General features: G+C 46.2%; 2 protein-coding genes and 1 long non-coding RNA gene across 6 annotated transcripts; 2 read left to right on the top strand and 1 right to left on the bottom strand.

The window, feature by feature from the left end:
• Positions 1–328: 328 nt before the first annotated feature.
• On the top strand, positions 329–7,589 carry crot (carnitine O-octanoyltransferase). 3 transcript variants are annotated; one of them, XM_057044782.1, is made up of 18 exons: positions 329–479; positions 1,248–1,365; positions 1,450–1,512; positions 4,013–4,137; positions 4,226–4,407; positions 4,508–4,632; positions 4,712–4,820; positions 5,191–5,284; positions 5,450–5,575; positions 5,661–5,762; positions 5,846–5,929; positions 6,002–6,109; positions 6,182–6,312; positions 6,387–6,510; positions 6,578–6,656; positions 6,739–6,832; positions 6,939–7,058; positions 7,144–7,589. In XM_057044782.1, the coding sequence occupies exons 1-18, from the start codon at positions 468–470 to the stop codon at positions 7,262–7,264; spliced, it is 1,917 nt and encodes a 638-aa protein (XP_056900762.1). In that variant the 5' UTR covers positions 329–467; the 3' UTR covers positions 7,265–7,589. The 3 variants fall into 3 exon arrangements, with proteins under 3 accessions (XP_056900762.1, XP_056900759.1, XP_056900760.1); XM_057044779.1 differs by lacking the exons at positions 329–479; positions 1,248–1,365; positions 1,450–1,512 and adding exons at positions 2,462–2,620; positions 3,253–3,376; XM_057044780.1 differs by lacking the exons at positions 329–479; positions 1,248–1,365; positions 1,450–1,512 and adding exons at positions 2,892–2,910; positions 3,253–3,376.
• On the bottom strand, positions 7,462–18,371 carry LOC130532266 (ATP-dependent translocase ABCB1-like). Of its 2 annotated transcripts, XM_057044777.1 has the most exons (28): positions 18,242–18,371; positions 18,015–18,069; positions 17,772–17,868; positions 17,216–17,375; positions 17,097–17,145; positions 16,678–16,869; positions 16,405–16,576; positions 16,201–16,325; positions 15,724–15,895; positions 15,524–15,637; positions 14,398–14,508; positions 14,204–14,329; positions 13,829–14,032; positions 13,574–13,744; positions 13,031–13,192; positions 12,777–12,944; positions 12,224–12,370; positions 12,015–12,119; positions 11,860–11,937; positions 11,632–11,715; positions 11,355–11,558; positions 11,169–11,269; positions 10,933–11,073; positions 10,077–10,233; positions 9,796–9,993; positions 8,765–8,971; positions 8,512–8,658; positions 7,462–8,439 (listed from the first exon to the last, which is right to left on the bottom strand). In XM_057044777.1, exons 1-28 carry the CDS (start codon positions 18,351–18,353, stop codon positions 8,233–8,235), a joined length of 3,966 nt encoding a protein of 1,321 aa, XP_056900757.1. In that variant the 5' UTR covers positions 18,354–18,371; the 3' UTR covers positions 7,462–8,232. The 2 variants fall into 2 exon arrangements, with proteins under 2 accessions (XP_056900757.1, XP_056900758.1); XM_057044778.1 differs by lacking the exon at positions 8,765–8,971.
• On the top strand, positions 12,058–13,327 carry LOC130532270 (uncharacterized). The gene is made up of 2 exons (XR_008952292.1): positions 12,058–12,393; positions 12,578–13,327. It is a non-coding gene; the product is annotated as an uncharacterized LOC130532270 (long non-coding RNA).
• Positions 18,372–18,513: the final 142 nt, after the last annotated feature.

Raw genomic sequence — 18,513 nt, 5'->3', positions numbered from 1 at the left:
TTCTCAACTCAAATCTCATTATCCATAACCCACAGGGGCAAATAGACCAAAGTCAGTGTAATCACGAGGTTTGTTTTAACATTTCCTTAATCATTAATTGAATGGGAACAGAGGTCGAGATGTCTTGTTTATATAATATAATCCGAATCACAGTACAAATATCAACGTTGATTACTTTCTTCAAATCTTCGATTTCCTCAATCCTTTCTTTAAATCCTCGAATTCCTCAATCAGAGAACAACTGTTAAAATCATGCTCAATAAAAATAATAAACATTAATAAAGAAACCACGCAATTTCGTGTGTGCGTGTTCGTGTGAGACAGCCAATGAACTGTCGCCTTCCCTCCCTGCAGTTCCCCTTTTGGCCGCCAGGGTTGCATCGGTCAGCTGTGCTGTATTTACAGCTGCGAAGGGCTTCAGAGAAAACTGTTCATTTATCTAATGAGCTGCTGCTGCAACTGCCACAATGTCCAAGCAGGTAAATCACCAACTGAATATTTTTTAAGTCAATAAATGAAACGTTTAGAGAGTCGACGTGAGATTGAATAGCGGTTGTCGCGCCACAGTGGGAACGTTCTATCTACTGTACATGGTGTCATCCATCTTTGGACTCTGCGAGATAGCTCTGAAAATAAATCATGAGCCGTTTCCTGCAGTGGCACTTGAGTCTTTTATGCAGTTTATTTATAAACTATACAAAAGTCGGGGGTCTGATATCATTTGAATGTAGAAGATAATAAATATCTACATTGCCCAGCACACAATTGATGCGCTTATTTTGCATGATTTTGAAGAATTTTAGAAACATCTAAATGCTATGGAGCTTCAAATGATTTATTCATCCCAAATGGTTTATATAAGGCGCAGAACTTCTGTAAAATGGATTATTTTGGTCGTCCTGGATACAAAAGCTTCACAGTCCAGAATAAAAGCCTATTGTTCTCTGAGTTTCCTGCACTCTGCACCATGACTTGAATACCATGCCCAGATTTCCCATTCAGTGTTCTGTTTAACTAATTAATATGCACATTTCAGTAGTGAATGCATTCATGCTGTTGGCTGAAAAAGTAGAAAACCTGCTGTTTGCTTGATCAAAATGCTGCAAAATGCAGCATTTAAATGTGTATTTGAATTAAAACTGAAGGTCTGGATCACACACACCGAAATGATAACATGCTCAGATCGACGCTGCACAGTTTAGAGGATAAGAGATCATGTGACCTCACTGCTTCCCATCTGTCCACAGGCAGAATTTGAGAAGATTGCAGAGGATGTGAAGAAAGTGAAGACGAGGCCGACAGACCAGGAGCTGCTGGATCTGTATGGCCTTTACAAACAGGCAATTGTTGGAGACGTCAATACGGGTAGGCAGAAAAAACAAATGCTTTTATGTGCGTCTCATCGCAGAAGGCTCATCATTCATCATCATTCTCTTCTCACCACTGCAGACAGGCCAGGACTTCTGGATTTAAAGGGAAAAGCTAAGTGGGATGCCTGGGAATCCAGGAAAGGTACCATAAAACACATATTTGCTTTAGTGCCTATCTGTGTTAGGAGAGTTGCTTCTGCACGGTGACACGTTTTAATGAGGAGTTGCTGATGTTTACAGTTATGTTTTTACAGTTAATTTACAGTTATGATCCAGTTATGCAGGTCCAAAAGTCGGGGCATCTCAAAACAATGGAAAAGCATAAATATTTCATTGTTTTGTGTTTTCAATTGAAAGATCTTTTCTCACACTCTTTCAGGAATGTCCCAGGATGAGGCCATGTCAGATTACATCAACCTTGGAAATGAAGTAATCAGCAAATACGGCATCTGAGAAGTGCTGTGAACTAAACGATTATCTCAGTTTCTTTTTAAATTTTGTCTTTTTACGTAGAAGATTAACATTGATTTATAACAGCTAACAATGGACTCTATTAACACATTTGTAAACTGTAGTTTTATCAGATTAATGTAGTTTCAGAATAGTCTGAGCCCCCGAAAATGTGAACTTCCTGCTACATTTGAAAATAAAATCTCTTTAAAAGGTCTTTAATTTTCTTCTGTGGTTCCTTTTTATAAACCTTTGCTCTAATGTAACTAGCTCTTTAGATGAAGAATTCCACAAACGATTAGGGAAAAAGTAATCTCCATAAATTACATCTATTTTTCAACCGCTGGCAGCATGCATGAACTGCGGTGCCGGAAGTGGGCGGGGCGTGGGGCGGGCTAAAGAGCCCTCGACCAATTAGAAGTCAGGAAGGAGGACTCATTTTGCACAGGTTGCTTTCCTTAATTATTTAGCAAAGTGCAGAACGCAATGTCTCCCATTAGGCTGTCAGCGTTAGTGATCAGTGACTCTATAAACAGCAGAATCTCTACAAGTAAAACATTCTCAATGAATATTTCTCGATGACGACACACATCACGTTGACAACTGAGCCAGACCAATCGCCGTGCAGGAGGGGTAGCCAATCACAGCAGAGCGGGGCGGGACTATTTAAAATACGAGAAGGCAACAAACCTTCGGTTCACTGGGGTAAAGGTGAAACCTGATAATTCGGCTTTATGACAAAAAAATAAAGCATCATCGACGCATCGTGAAGAAGGCGAGCAGACCGATTTTCTGAGCTAGTAAGTTTTATTTGAAGTTCAATTTTACTTTCACGTTTAAAGCGACAGCTTTATATAGGTTCGTTGTGCTGATACGTATATTAAATTTGTGATCCACTGGGCTAAAGCAAGATATAGCTGCTCAGAGTAAGTTAAACGCAATACATCTGCAAGGGTTAGTAAGATCTTAAGGCAATAAAAGATTGCTTTGATCTTATAAATTCGCGCCAAGAAAATGTCATGTTTTGTTTTGTATGATTAATGTGGGCTGCACATCTAGCGCGCTTGGAATTAGACCAAGTGTTTCAAAGGTAAAAGTTCAACGTTTGTGTTCTTATACAATACAGCTTTCTAAGATTAGTTGCATTTAACGCCACGCACATTAAATGCAATCATAGAAATACGCTAGATTACATTTGTGTGGAGTGTTTTCAAACTGCAAAGATTTCTGAGGGAAACCATGCAATAACTTTCTTTCCCCATCTTATTTGCATAAACAGCAAATGCAATTTCAGATTTAAGCAGACAAACACAATGTCCTCACATGCTTCTACTATAACCTACTCTTGAGCTTTAAACGTCTTAAATTCAGAATCAACCAGAACGATATCAGCCTCCACTTTGTGTTAGTGACAACTTTATTTGTATTGCAGGGAGAATAAATGGCTAATAAATTGTCAGAATCAGTTCCAGAACGGACCTTCCAGTACCAAAGTAGTCTGCCTCCCCTGCCCGTCCCATCACTGGAAACTAGCCTTTCTAAGTATCTGGAAGCAGGTAGGATATTTGAGTTCTGTGTTATTATTTGTTAATTAAATCTGCATATTTTTAAATTAAACTGACGTTTGTACACTTTCTTGTGACTCTTTCATTGTTTTCACTGCCAGGAGTGAATAATGAAGTATCACACTTATAGATACACTTAACCCTTTAAAGCCGTTTGTATCATATTTGATACGTGAGATTCTGAGACGTCTCTTTTTTCTAAACCAAAATCAAGTGTGGCAGACCACTGTCCTCTCCAGAAACAACTCCAACACCACCCCGTAAAAGAGGCTGCAGTGTGCCTCTTGTGCTAAAAAGTGCTATGCAAAAAAACCAAAGAGAAAAATGTTGTTGTTCATGTTCTATATTGTCAAAATGTTATGGGCAAACTTTGTTTTTGTGTCTAAAGTTAACATAGTCGTGAGCTAAAAGTTGCCGAAATCGCCTAATGTATCATATTTGATACAAAAAAAATGTCATAAACAAAATCAAAAAAAAATTGGGATTTTGTTAAAAGGTTCAATAAACATCTCATTTCCAAAAAATTAGAATTTTCTGGCTATTTTTTGATGTGTCAGGCTTTATAAAAGCTATTTATTTTTCAGGTCTGGTGATGGTAAATTTGATTTTTGTTTTTCCTCCCAACAGTTCGTCCTTTTGCGTCCGAGAAGGAATTCAAGGTCACAGAGGACATTGTGAGGAACTTCCAACAGGGTGTTGGAAAAGAGCTGCACCAGAGGCTCCTGCAGAGAGCTGAAACCAGGAGGAACTGGGTGTGTATCTGATCTCTAAACCTCTTGTTTTCCATTCCACAGACCTCCTCTGTCCTCACACATGTTTAACACTGTGCTGTCCTCCCAGCTGGAGCAATGGTGGTTAGACGCTGCTTATCTGGAGGGCCGCAGCCCCTCTCAGCTGACTGTGAACTTCGCAGGGCCGGCACCTTATCTGGAACACTGCTGGCCTCCTGCCGAGGGAACAGCCCTGGAGCGAGCCAGTATTTGCTCGTGGCATATGCTGCAGTACTGGAATCTGATCCGCACGTGAGGCACATTCTGAAACCATTCCTCATTCGTAGGAAGCAGAATTTTTTTGCCTCTTTTGCCAGGGTTTCATGTGCTCGGCCTCTCTTCCTTGTTTCAGGGAGAGGTTGGCGCCGCAGAAAGCTGGCGAAACACCTTTAGATATGGACCAGTTCAGGATGCTGTACTGCACCTGCAAAGTACCCGGGGTGACGAAAGACGCTATTCGTAGCTACTTTAAAACAGGTGCGAGAAACGGCACTTTCGACACGCGTATGTGCTGATAACGCAGCAATTCAGGTTCCATCTTGTCGTTCTGGGACAGAGCTCGAGGGGCCGTGCCCTTCCCATTTGGTGGTTCTTTGTCGTGGACGCATCTTCACCTTTGATGCCCTCTGTGATGGACAAATACTGACGCCCCCAGAACTGTTCAGGTAGTAATTATACAGTAAGTACTGACATCACAGCTGCCTGAAAGCTATGTTTTGAAGGGCTGATACTTCTAATAACACTAGACTAAATATAGAAAAGAAACACTGCTCAAATCATGACCTCTTCCCTAATTAATGAACTAATAAGGGATTTGGCCATTTTGATGGCTAAGTCCCTTATTAGTGCATTATTGTGGTTATTGTTAATTATATCTTTCCTCCTGTTAAAATAAAAATCCATAACACTAGGAGGCAGTCAGGGGTTGCGACACCCCTATTTACTTCCATTTCAGCAGCTCATTAATGTAGATATGTTAAGAAATGATCAATATCATTATTATTATCAGCGTTTTGTTTCTCTTTTTCTTGCCAGGCAGCTGAGCTACGTGAGACAGTGCTGTGATGGGAACCCAGAGGGGGAGGGAGTGAGCGCCCTCACTACTGAAGAGAGGACGCGCTGGGCGAAGGTATGGCCGCTCACGTTGTTCTGCTCATAAAACCAACGATGTTGCAGAAGCGTTTAGCTGTTGCTGTGCGTTTCTATTGTTCGCTCTGAAGGGAACTCTCATATTACAGAAGCGTGCTCGAGCATTTGTCCTTTCACTTCCTGTTTCTGCCTCCATCGACCGCAGGCCCGAGAGTATCTAATAAGTATTGATCCGCACAACGAGACCATCCTGGAGCTCATCCAGAGCAGCCTGTTCACCATATGTCTGGATGAGACGCAGCCTTACTCCACTCCAGAGAACTACACCAACGTATGAGCTGAGTAGATCACGGATGCGTCCAGCCGGCTGCCTAAATGGTGTCTGACTGTGCGCCCCTGCTTTTTTCTGAACGCAGCTCACACGGGAGTCTCTCACGGGTGATCCCACCATCCGCTGGGGGGACAAATCCTACAATTCAATCGTCTATTCAGATGGAACGTTTGGATCCAACTGTGATGTGAGTTGTGATGCGCCCGGCGAAGGTTCAGACGCACGCAAACGACACATTTCTGGGTTAGAGAACGTCATTTTGTTTTGCAGCACGCGCCGTACGACGCCATGGTGCTGGTGACCATGTGCTGGTACGTGGACCAGCAAATTAAAAGCACCGGAGGCAAATGGAAGGTAGTCACCATTCCCATTCTCGGCGCTCCTTAAATTGAAGGCGTCCGCTATTAACATTGTGATATTTCGAAGGGTGTGGACACAGTCAGAGTCCTGCCGCCTCCCGAGGAGCTGGTGTTTACTGTGGACGAAAAAGTCCGCAGCGACATCGGCCGTGCGAAAAAACAATACTTTGAGTCGGTGAGTCAGTTTTGTGAGGTGGAGCTAGCGTTGCCGGTGTGGCCGGTGGAGTGACAGCCGTCTGTTGTCCAGGCGCAGGACCTGCAGGTTGTCTGTTACGCCTTCACGGCTTTCGGAAAAGCCGCCATCAAGCAGAAAAAGCTGCACCCGGACACGTTCATCCAACTGGCGATGCAGCTGGCGTACTTTAAACTGCACCAGAGGTATGGATTTCACGCAGCAAACGCACCACGGGGTGGCGGGCTGACCCGGAATGTCTCCCCCCCGCTCCTCTCAGGCCAGGGTGTTGCTACGAGACGGCCATGACTCGCAAGTTCTACCACGGCAGGACGGAGACCATGAGGCCCTGCACCGTGGAGGCGGTGAAATGGTGCACGGCCATGACGGACCCGTCGTGCGAGGTGCGTTGAGACGCTGCCGTGGGTGGCGAGGAGGGCGTGGCTTGACGCGTGGCGATTTCTGTTTCAGGACAACGCTAAGAGGAAAGCCATGCAGCTGGCCTTTGAGAAACACAACAACCTGATGGCCGAGGCCCAGGAAGGACGAGGTGAGTCACGCCCTTCACTTTGTCTAATGGGGAGAACGGCGTCCGAATAGTTCCTGTTACGTCGTCGCTCTCGCCTGTGCAGGCTTCGACAGGCACCTTCTCGGCCTGTATCTCATCGCCAAAGAGGAGGGACGTCCTGTTCCGGAACTCTTCTTAGATCCGCTCTATGCCAAGAGGTACTGCGTGGAAAGCGCTGCTAGCGTTCCGTCTTAAGGCTAGTTAGCTTCACTCACCTTTTATTCAGAAACGGGCTGGTTTTTCCATGCTGTCTGTGTTGTGCAGTGGCGGTGGGGGGAACTTTGTGCTGTCGTCCAGCCTGGTGGGCTACACCACAGTTCTGGGCGCGGTGGCGCCGATGGTTCCCCACGGCTACGGCTTCTTCTACCGTATCCGAGAGGACAGGTGGGCCTACTGACGGATCACTCTGCTGTCGTCACGGTTTGACCCACCACATTCAGTCATATCCGCTCTGCACTTTGACCCGCAGGATTGTGATTTCCATATCGGCCTGGAAGTCCTGCCGCCAGACCGACGCCGTGTCCCTGTTCAACGTCTTCAGCAGCTGTCTGCACGAGATGCTGCACCTGGCAACAACGTCTCAGCTCTGAGCACCTCCACATCCAACAAAACCTCTGATCGATGCAAACTTTCCCTTTGTTTTTCTCTTGAAGTTTCTTGTAGCACTTTTCTTTTGGGCTGTAAATGTGCCTCCTTGATTATGTAGAAACGATGCCGAATGTGTTAAATGTCGATGAGCGTGAAGCTCAAGGCCTCCGACTGTGATAAATGTTAGACTGATTATTGATTTTGCTAGGAATGATTTTCATTTTATTGATGAATTCTTCAGTATTTACTGTACATTAGAGCTGCATTAAGGCTGTTATTTTAAACAAAGACTTGAAATTGAAACTTTTAAACTTGAACAACCCATCAGCTGTTTGTCTTGGTGTCTTTCTGCTGTGTGGTGGCACGTTCGCTCCATCTTACTGGTCCTGTCGTGGATCGATGCTTTGTTGGTCACGTTTAGTTTCAAATTTTCTGTTTGATTCACGAAACGTTAAAGCACATAAGACCCCCCGCTGGGGGAAGAGGCATCCTGTCTACACCCCCACATTCTCTTTTAAAAACAACCAACAATCAGAAATCAATCCAAGTTTCATAAAATGCTGTCAACACGTCCTCACTCTGAATTGAACTGAAGTCTTTTGCCAGTCTGGTTACAGGATACATTTTTCAGTGTTTCAGTTCAGACTTCAACCACAAATATATGATCAAATAAAAGAATTGAACTACACTAACTACAAGACATAATTGCAGTAAACAGCCTGTTAACAGGCACCGCAGCGCATAAATAATCCAGTGTTCTGCCAACTTCAGTCACTGCACGTGTGTTTGGCAGTTAAATGCAGGTGAGGTTAAAGGTCAGCAGCAGTAAAGGTTGGTTTTAGTGCTCGAATGTTGCCAGCTTGAGAAGGACGGATGTCTCAGCCTGAAGAGAAATGAGGAACAACAGTTCATAAATTACATTTCAGACTCTAAAATGTTCTTCTAAAGCTGGGAAAACACGGGCGTCCTCTCAGTCGTTGTGATAGCCCATCTGTTTGGTGACCAGCATGTGGTACACTCCCTTCTTGGCGATCAGCTGCTGGTGCGTCCCCTTTTCCACCACCACTCCTCCCTGGAACACAGCGATGCAGTCGGCGTTCTGGATGGTGGACAGACGGTGGGCTACCACGATGCACGTCCTGCCCTTCCTGGCCTGGTCCAACGCCTCCTGCACCACCTGGAAACAAGAGGTGCAGTGTTGTGCAGCGGCCTTATAGACTACGTAGCACTAATGTGAATAAAGTCTCACCTTCTCACTCTCAGTGTCGAGCGCAGACGTGGCCTCGTCCAGGAGCAACAGTTTGGGGTTGCGGATGATGGCTCGGGCTATGGCGACACGCTGCTTCTGGCCCCCTGACAGCTGTGTTCCCTTATCACCAGCCTGAGTGTCGTATCTCTGCTCAAACAGAGACAGTTTGTATATGGTGTATATGGTCATGGGCAGCTCCATGGGAATCGATCAAATGTGGAATCAACCATTTCCCCTGATTCACAGCCGCTACCTGAGGCAGCCCTTCGATGAAGCTGTGGATGTTGGCTGCTTTAGCAGCAGCTACTATCTCATCCATGGACACGGAGCGACTGTTGTCTCCGTAGGCGATGTTCTCAGCCAGGGAGCAGTCGAACAGCACCGGCTCCTGGGAGACGATGCCGATCTGAGACCTCAGCCAGTGAATGTTCAGCTGTTTCACGTTGACACCGTCCAGTGACTGAAGGGAAAAGGAGAACTTTAGCTTTGTATGGTGTCTTAAAAACCAAAACATTTTATGGGAGCTAAACTAGATCAGAGGTAGCAGTGATGTCAGTCATACTGCATCAAAAATAGTTTTGTGAAGGTGTAGAAGCCTTTAAATATCCTTTTGTAATGAAAATGATGAACTAAATGCTTTTTTTAGAGAATGTTTTAAATGCTTTGTCTATATATGTATAAACAGCAGGGGGCGCCCACGCTGCAAAATTCAATAAAAAAATCATCTGTAACGGCAAATTTGGCTTGTGATCAATTTTCTCAACCTGCCAATGAGCATATAATAAATCTGTTAATCAGAGTTTACATAAATGTTTGGTTTCAGTTCTTCTCTTTTAGCCCTTTTAGTCCTGTTCTAAGCTTCTACAGTTGCGAAAGCGGATCCCTGCAGCTACATTTGTCTGAATGCAAATACTGCAGAGAGTCAACAGACCACCAGTTATGAGTTAGTGATCTGGAAAATAATGACGTTACAAGAATGTTCTGACAAAGCAGCTCAGTGGTGGGTCTGATATAGTGTTTCTGTGAGTGTAATAAGATTTTGGATATCTATGAATCTTGTATGTTACTGATCAACATAAACAGACTGTAGGTGCAGTAAAGAACAAACATCCGTACTGCACAGATCTCGATGATCTCTGTCCTATAACTGCAACGCTGGAGAGCAGCAATAAAATACATACGAGCTAATCATTATCGAACTAACAGTAGGTGAAGAGGCACGGAGGTTATATGTTGATAACGGGAGGGAAAAAAAACTACAGCACATTGTGTTTGTCTTCTCACCACTCTCCCCTCTCTGGGGTCATAAAACCTCTCCAGCAGCTGGATGGTGGTGCTCTTTCCACAACCGCTGCTGCCCACCAAGGCCAGAGTTTCTCCCTTTTTCACCTTCAGGTTCAGCCCCTGGAGTATGGGCACATCGGGCCGCGACGGGTAGTTGAATTTAACACCCTCGAAATGCACATTACCGTCGTATTTTTCCTGGAGGTGGGCGAGAAGAGCCGCCTGTTAGCGTGCGTGTGGAACAGGGTTTGTGACCTTTGTGCGGGGTCTTGCGTGTTTACCGGAGACGTCCCCTCCTCTGAGAGGTTATCAATGGCGGGCTTCTTGTTTATTAGCATCATCAGGTAGGAAGCAGCCATTTTGGCCTTGGCGTAGTTCGGAGCAAAGGTGTTAGCTTCCCCCACGGCCATGGCGCCGTACAGCACCGCAGAAACCACCCTGGGAAGCAAAGTTAAATAAACATGAGTGTCATTTCGTAACATTATCAAACCCTATTGCATAACGCTAAGCAAACATGAAACAAAGGCATTCTTTTAACGGTTGCCTGTGGATGTTTGAATAATAATTTAATAAACGGTTCCATATCTGGGAAAGCATTTAATGACTAAGTGATAAATGTACAGTGCTTATTTTTGAAGTACTTTAGAAGTTATTAATAAAATTCTCAAAAGGTTTCTCATTTGTACCAATTATTTTAATCAGTGTTCATCCACCTAATTTGAATTTGGTGCGTTGACGCCATTATTACCAACTCCACAAAAAGCTGTTTCCAAGTGTGGTCATGGAATTTATCAAAATTGTGTAAAATATCAAGATGCTAAAGTCTAAAAGGAAATCTGTATGCGTGTGAGAGGGTAATACCTCGGTTTAATGATTCATGTTACTTTATATCCCTTTCTAAATTGAAAGAATGTGAAGCTCCCCCGGCAGAAACACGTGTGTGTGTGTTGAATCATTGAGGGTCTGAGCGTGATGCTGTCCTGACGCTGGTCAATGATTAGAAGCCACAAACTGTTCAGGATTTCATTTACCACTTTACTGCCCTGCCAGTGCCTTTGCACGTCTCCTCGTACTCAGTGTAAATGTCACCTTCAACATACAGAAGCCATCATCAGGCCGTGCTGTGTCTGTACTCACAGGAACACCCCCTCCACGTCCATCCGGCCCGCTTCGATCAGCCAGGCTCCGAAGCGGAAACAGGCAGCGTAAGCAAAGTAGATCATGGCCTGGGAGAAGGAGTAGGTTAAGCCGTACACGTGGGCCTTTTTCTGGGAGTTCCTGTCCGCAAAATCAAGAGAAGGGAGGAGGAAAAAATTCAATGTTGATGAATGTAAATATCCCCATGGATGATATTAGGATGTCATATGTCATACTTGTACGGCACTCTGAGATTCTCCTCATATAAACACTCAAATTTTGGTTCTCTGCTGAGGGACACGACGGTTCTGACGTTCTCGATGGCCTCTGTGGCGATCTGCAGGGAGAAACCACACTTTTATTTTTCTTATGCCACAATGGCAGCCCTGTAAAAGGTCGAATTTAACTCGCTTCAACTCCACCTTTCCAGCCTTCTCCAGCTCCTTCTTGTCTTTGGCGGCGTGACCCGCGAGCAGCTTGATCTCAGCGGCTCCGGCGGCCGCGATGAGGGGCACCACGGCCAGGATGAGCAGGGTCAGCTCCCAGCCGTAAACAAAGGCGATGATGATGCTGGTGCCCAGGTTGGCGAAGTTCTGCATTATTGTCGCCAGGCGCACCCCTGCAGCCTGAGCAGAGAGGAGCATCCTCCGTTAATTAGGCCTCGCTGAGGTCAAATGTCACGTCCCTGATCAGACTTACTCCTTGTACTTGGGCGGCGTCGGCAGCCAGCCTAGTGGTGAGAGCGCCAACGGTGTTTTGGGGATTGTCGTACCAGCTGAGGTCCTTCAACACAGAGAGGATTGAGATTTTACATCAATATTTGATGAAACCTCAATCAAAACTGTATTTGTGGGCGGGGCCTGAAGGGCACGTAGCCGTAGCAAAGCCACGTGTAAGGTTCAGGTTCAGGTTCAGGTCAGAGCTCACCTGTCTCATCATCGCCGTGAACGCCCGGAGCCTCAGCTTCAGCGTCAGAATCTCTCCGGATTTACCGAAACAGTAACCCTGTTGAAAGTTTTCGGCCAATTTGATTCAAATAAACATTATCCAGCATTAAAAATACAGGTCAAAAACACACTTACCTGTAAAAACATGGTGACAAATGACACACAGCCAATAACCACAAACATCAGAGAAATGAATTCACTCTTCCTCCTGACAGAATCAAGGTCTGGATCTGCAAACACCTGCAATAAAAAAGCAAAACGTGCTTTTTTTTCAAGCCTTCTGCAGAAGCCGCAACATTTGACCAGTTGAGGACGTCGTCCCACGGTCAGCGCGATGGACCTACAGTGATGATCTTGGAGAAGAGGATGGCGAAGACCGGCTGCATGGCTCCATTGATCGTAGCGCAGATGAGCCCCACAAGGATGTAGGGCCACTCGGGGATGTTCAGATGCAGCACTTTAAAGAACGACACGTCGGGAACGTCTTCATCCTGCAGAACCAGCGCACGGAACCGTGAGTTTTATTCGATCGAGGCAGATGGATCTGATTCACTTCTATTGCTATCATTTTTCAAATCTAATTGTCAGAATGAAGAGCGATGCACCCTCAGGGTGTAAATTGGATTGTAATCTGGAACACAGGATGTGTAATAACCATCGATGTTATCACCTGAGTGTAGCACCTGTCTGCTATTTAGGAATCTAACAATCAAAATCAACTAAAGCAAGCGGAGCGAGCAGCTTTATCGGCGGAGCGATGACGAAACGAGGGTGTAAAAGAGAGAAAGAGACGGCAGCGTCTGGACTCCTGGACCGTGATCAGGTAAAGGATGAATATTACTTTTTCTAAATGTCTGATATTTGCTTTCTGCTGCTGCGTCGTTGACAGCACGGCACCTCTTCTGTCTTTTCCTCTTTGGTTCCTTCTGACGCGGCAAACGAGGACCCTCTGGTGGACTTCCTCCTGATGATGGACGACTGGGAGACGGTCTTTTCCACAGGGCTCTTCTCCCCAGCAGATAACTCCGACATGGCGGTATTTTCCTCCTCCACATTGTGGAACGTCTGAAGCAAGGAGAGAATTTCATTTTAAGGCCTTCCCTCCCCACTAAACATACTTTAACTTCATCTCCGTGCGTCGGGGGGGTCACCTGCATGGTCACCAGGCCATGATAGACTCCCTTTATCTCCATCAGCTGGCTGTGAGTCCCCTGCTCCACGATTTTGCCATTACTGAATCCAGCAATGATGTCGGCGTTTCTGATGGTCGAGAGTCGGTGAGCGACCACGATGGTGGTGCGACCCAGTCGGACCTGGAGTTTACAAAAACCAACCAAACCCGAATAGGATGCGATTAAAGAATTTTCCTCACGCTAGCGTGACAATGTTGACCTTTGATAATATGGTCAATAATACAGTCGTAATAAAACAGCATTGCTCCTTTGAAATGGTTGTATTCATTATCCAGAGGTGTAGACCTTTGACATCTTCAAAAGCATTTCATTCTATGACTGGGACAGTTACATAAATACGTCCTGTTGGACTTTGGTCAACAGGACGTCACATTCTGATTCATGCTCTCCAGGGTGCTTGGGCTTAACACCCCACTAAACACATACTGCCCATACTGAGAAATATCTTTGAGATCCAAAGGCTGGCTCCTACATGGAGGGGGAGCATGTCTGGGTCTGTACCTTGTCCAGAGCAGCCTGTACGATGGTCTCGCTCTCAGCATCGAGGGCAGACGTGGCCTCGTCCAGCAGGAGGATTTTAGGGTTGCGGACCAGAGCTCGAGCGATGGCGATCCTCTGCTTCTGTCCTCCGCTCAGCTGAGTCCCTCGATCTCCCACCAGCGTCTCAAACTTCTGCTCAGAGATCATAATGTAAATATTAGCGTTAGAGCGGGGCGGAGCCAGTGATAAATATGGAAGCCATAAACGAGGCCTCACGTCTGGAAGGTTCATGATGAAGTCATAAGCGTTGGACTCTTTAGTGGCTCGTTCGATCTCCTCTTGCGTCACGTCCAGTCGGCCGTATCTGATGTTCTCGGTGATGGTGGTGGCGAAAAGAACGGGCTCCTGGCTGACCACTCCGATCATCTCTCTCAGGTAGCGGATGTTGAGGGAGCGGATGTCGTGACCGTCGATAAATACCTACACAGGAGAGTGAATCCAGCATCACCTCACTAATAGTTTACTGAATATTTACCAGAATGTTCTGAAAGCAGCAAAGGCCTCCTTTTTATGATCACAGCGTTCCACTTTGTAGCCTGTAGCTATGAGAGGTGCCTAAAGGAATGGAACCGAATGGACTCCCTGACTCACAGCTCCTTCCTCGGGGTCGTAGAACCTCTGCAGCAGCTGGATGGTGGTACTTTTGCCACAGCCGCTGCTCCCCACCAAAGCAATGGTCTGTCCGCTCTTCACGCTCAGAGACATGTTGTTCAAGATCTGCAGATGAGACAGTCGCCCATCAGACCCAGTCTGTGGAACAATGCGTGGAGAACACTGGCACCCACTTTGACTTCAGGCCTCGAAGGGTAATTGAAGTGGATGTTCTTGAACTCGATGTCACCTTTGATGAAGTCCGGCTTGAAACCGTCCTCTGAAAAGCTGTCAATGTTTGGCTTCTGTTGAGACACGAAGTGGGGAACGTGCAATATTTTTAACCCGAGAAACAAACAAAGCCGAGACGCGGGCCGATTCTTATAACATCCAGTAGACAATGAGAGGAAGGCTGTCCGCCTGCTGCCGGTGGGTTTCACAGGGGCTGATGTTTATTTCCACAGCTCTCTGTGTTTTCACAGCCTCGCTCGGTGCTGTTCAACACACAAAGTGTTATTCCATCTCCTGTGGCTGTTAGCAATTTGTTTCATGTTTGAGGGTGATATTTATCCCCTTCGAAAGAAACTGCAGATTCAAGGCAAACCATCAAAGTGACGTGCAAGCTTAGAAAGCTGGAGAACAAACAAAATGTGAAATAAAACAGTGCGGTAATGTTACACACAGGCGTAAACACAGGCCCAGACCCTCTGCGTCCAGATCCAGTCAGACAGACTATTTATGCCACGTGAATTCCTCCACATCCTGTGAAGTGGGGTTTCCATGGTAATCAAATCCTCTTCCTCACAAAGTAAAAGGTCAATGTGGTTGGAAAAGTGGGTTTGACGTAGAGACGTAACACTTCCTGTCGGCTGACAGTGAGGTCACAACAGGGTTTCACAACAGCATGACGGGGGGGGGCAAGACTAATGATTAGGAGCTCACGTGCGCTGCTGCTGCTGCTAGAATGCTGCCCTCAGCACGTCACACTTTCTCGGTTCATCTCTTCTGCATTTCAGTTCATTACTATTCACCTGTTGAGCACTGGGAGGTAAACATGAGGCCAGTCCACGCTAGAGCCATGAAGCTGAAACATCAGTCCGGCTCCAGCTGTGTGACATCAGCCAAGTGACCTGTGAAATGAACCCAAACAGTAGGCGCCCCAATTAGGCAAAACCCCCCACCTCTCTGCATCAAAGCGGACTCCCAGAGGGCCCAGGTGCTGACGCGCGCAGTCACTAACACAGAACGACAAGCTTCCAGCAGCAAAGATGCTAATTTCAAGAGAATAATAACGAGTCCCGGATCCAGTGGTCTCCTTACGTTATCGATGATGCTGTACACTTTATAGGCGGCTCCTCGGGCGCTGGCAAAAGTCTGGATGTTCGGAGAGGTCTGTCCGACGCTGAACGCTCCAATAAGCACGACAAAAAACACCTTAATGAAGACACACAAGTGCACGCAGGCTTGTCAGGACCCTCACCACCCTCATTTATGCGGAAAGTGCTGCCGCAGGTACTCACAGTCAGTAAATTGCCGATGGTGTACTCAAAATTCAGGATGAGCGTACTCCCGTACCAGAAGGCCAGAGCATAGGACAGGTAGATCATCAGGAAGGTGAAGCCCATGGCGATGTTGGAGGAGATGGCCTTCTTCACTCCCACGTCCTTTGCGTCCCGCAGGTTCTTGTGGTATCTGAAGCGACACACGCAGAACGGTGGGGGTGTGAGTGGAGAGCAAAGCTAGCAGATACACTGTCCCTGGATGGATGTCATGTCGTTCACAAATTGAATTGTAGGGTTTCTTCATCCAGTTACAGCTTTTCTCCATGGAAACTAATCGCTTCGCTTCTCAATATTCACCCCCTGCAATACCGTCTTTCAGTCAAACCGCATTACTAATGAAATCAGGAAAAACAAAAAAGCTTTTTAGGCTGAAATGTGATGCTTCTGCTCTTATATAAATGTCGCTTTCACGTGCAAAGACGTTTATGTAAGCACCTCTCAATCTCTCTGGTCTGACCACTGAAGGCGAACACGGTCCTGATGGCGGACAGCACTTCCTCCGCCACGGCTCCGGCTTTGGCGTACGCCGTCTGCTCCTTACTGGTGAAGGACGCAAGCACCTTCCCAAAAGAGGTCACAGCCAGTGTTTAGGGGAACGGTGTACAAAGAGAGCAGAGGGTTTAAGCAGGAGCCTCTTACTTTACTGAAGAAGGCGGCCGAAATGGCCAGCGCGGGGCTCACGGCCAGGATGACCAGCGTCAGTTTCCAGCCCGTGGTGAAGCCGATGATGAAGGCCGTGATGAAGGTGGTGTACGCCTGGATCAGCAGCCCCACCTTGTCACCGATGCCCTCCTGGATCTTGTAGACGTCGCTGCCATTGGAAAAAAGAAGCACGTCCATCAGATCATCTACACCTCCGAGCGTAGCCGTACAGAGCGTGAACGCTGAAGCTGGGAACTCTCTGATACGCACTCCGTCAGTCGAGTGTTGAGCTCCCCTGTGTCGTTCACGTCAAACCAGCTGATCTCCTGCTGCATGATGCAGTGGAAAAACAAGCTGCGGATGCGTTTCACCTGGCGCCCGGCTGTTATGGTCCAGAAGGACACCTGCATGTAGGCGGCCAGCAGCACAACAAATCCCAAGACGGAGTAATAAATGGCGAATCTGCAAAAAACGGCAACATGGTGAGACCACCAAAGACCTGTTAACAACAGGAAACTGGCAGAACTGTATGCCTGGATAGATAAAATAAAGAACTTGTGTCAAAGGTGACAAACAATCACAGGAGTGAAAGATCGTATAGAAGCCAGGTTCAAAGTCTAAAATAAGCAATGTCAGGGTCTTCAGGACGGCTTTTAAAGTTACAGTAAGAAAGCAGGCGGTAAACACACCTTTGCATGTCCTCCTGTAACGTGCTGTTCAGAACGGTAGTAGTAGAATCTGAAGACAAAAGGCGTTGTTGGTGCTTAATCAGGACTGGTGTTGATCATTTTCTCTAGCAAAAACTCACTCCAGCCACTTGCGTTGTGTTGGGCCATGTCAGCGTATATAAAACTGTCCGTCATTTCTCCAAAGACAATGCACATGAGGGGCATCACGGTGCCGTTGATCATGGCCATCACTGTCCCGCTGATGAGCAGCACGACGTCCCAGCGGTCTGCAAATCGGAACTGAGAAGGAAGCAGCAGAGGTCAACGGGTCAGAGACGTCCCTGGAGATCTAGACCCTGGAAACAAATCCAGGCAACTATTGTGGAGGCGCAGCGGGGGACAGGCGGAGGTCTCGCAAAAAAACACTGAAGGAAATACAACACTCCCCTCCTTTACTGTACACACACACACACACACACACACACACACACACACACACACACACACACACACACACACACAGTTTCTTCTTTCATCAGAGGGATATTATTCATTGCAAAAGCTGAACAGATGGTCAATATTTATTATTTCTGGCATTCGTCTTTATTTACAGATATACCTAAAGACTAGATGTTGCCGTTGTTGGTTAATATTGGCCGTTTTATGAGCATGTTAACATTATGAGACGGATATTACCAGAGTAATGGGGCCCACCATGGGCTCCTGTGGTGGCTTTTCCTTTTTATTCTTCTTTTTCTTTTCATTCTTGGCACCATCGTCCTTGGAATCATGGCTACATATTTACAAAATAACGAAATGGCGACTATTAAGTGTTGTAACCAAATAAATTCAAGTTAAAGTTTACGCACAGTTTTAATTAATTTAACGTATTAATAAACGCTTATTATTACTACTTTTATTTTCAAATTGAATTTTTACCTCAGATCACCGTTTGTTTCGGCCGTATCGATCTTTAAGGCCATGATTGACAGTCCTGTCAACAGAAAACGCGTTATTTAAATTAAAATCTCTGCTAAATCTCCCGGGCCGCGAACGCTCATTAAGTGTTACGTCATCACGCCAGAGGTTGACAGATGACACCCGAGTACAACTGAACACACACGGGTTAGAAAGTCAAATCAAGACAGGGAAACGTCGGAACGTACCGTTAGTTTGCTGCCGGAGTCCCAGAGCCCTGCGAGCTGGGTCTATTTTGGACAGAGGGCGGTTATCACACGCGTCTGGACCACAGATCCTCCTCCTCCTCACGTGGATCATTAACAGCTGCACGGTGCGATCCCCGATCAAACCGCTAGATTCTCACGCTAACGACACTTTTAACACTAAATTCTTCTATTTCCCTGCTCTCCCTCCCTCACATATAGATTTACTTTATTTTTCATTCAGTGGGCGTGGCCAATATCTATCTATCTATCTA

This window comes from Takifugu flavidus, chromosome 10, assembly GCF_003711565.1.
Source record: "Takifugu flavidus isolate HTHZ2018 chromosome 10, ASM371156v2, whole genome shotgun sequence".
In the NCBI taxonomy this organism is placed as follows: Eukaryota; Metazoa; Chordata; class Actinopteri; order Tetraodontiformes; family Tetraodontidae; genus Takifugu; species Takifugu flavidus.
This window is presented reverse-complemented; position numbering and strand designations above follow the sequence as displayed.

Bases quoted from the DNA above. Each gene is read 5' to 3' on its own strand.
- crot (XM_057044782.1), top strand. The intron at 1,366-1,449 runs GTAGGCAGAAAA...TCACCACTGCAG, and splicing joins TGTTGGAGACGTCAATACGG to ACAGGCCAGGACTTCTGGAT. The intron at 4,633-4,711 runs GTGCGAGAAACG...GTTCTGGGACAG, and splicing joins TCGTAGCTACTTTAAAACAG to AGCTCGAGGGGCCGTGCCCT.
- LOC130532266 (XM_057044777.1), bottom strand. From the start codon at position 18,353: ATGATCCACGTGAGGAGGAGGAGGATCTGTGGTCCAGACGCGTGTGAT. The intron at 16,326-16,404 runs GTAAGAGGCTCC...TCTTTTGGGAAG, and splicing joins CGGCCGCCTTCTTCAGTAAA to GTGCTTGCGTCCTTCACCAG. The intron at 11,270-11,354 runs GTGGAGTTGAAG...TTCTCCCTGCAG, and splicing joins AGCTGGAGAAGGCTGGAAAG to ATCGCCACAGAGGCCATCGA.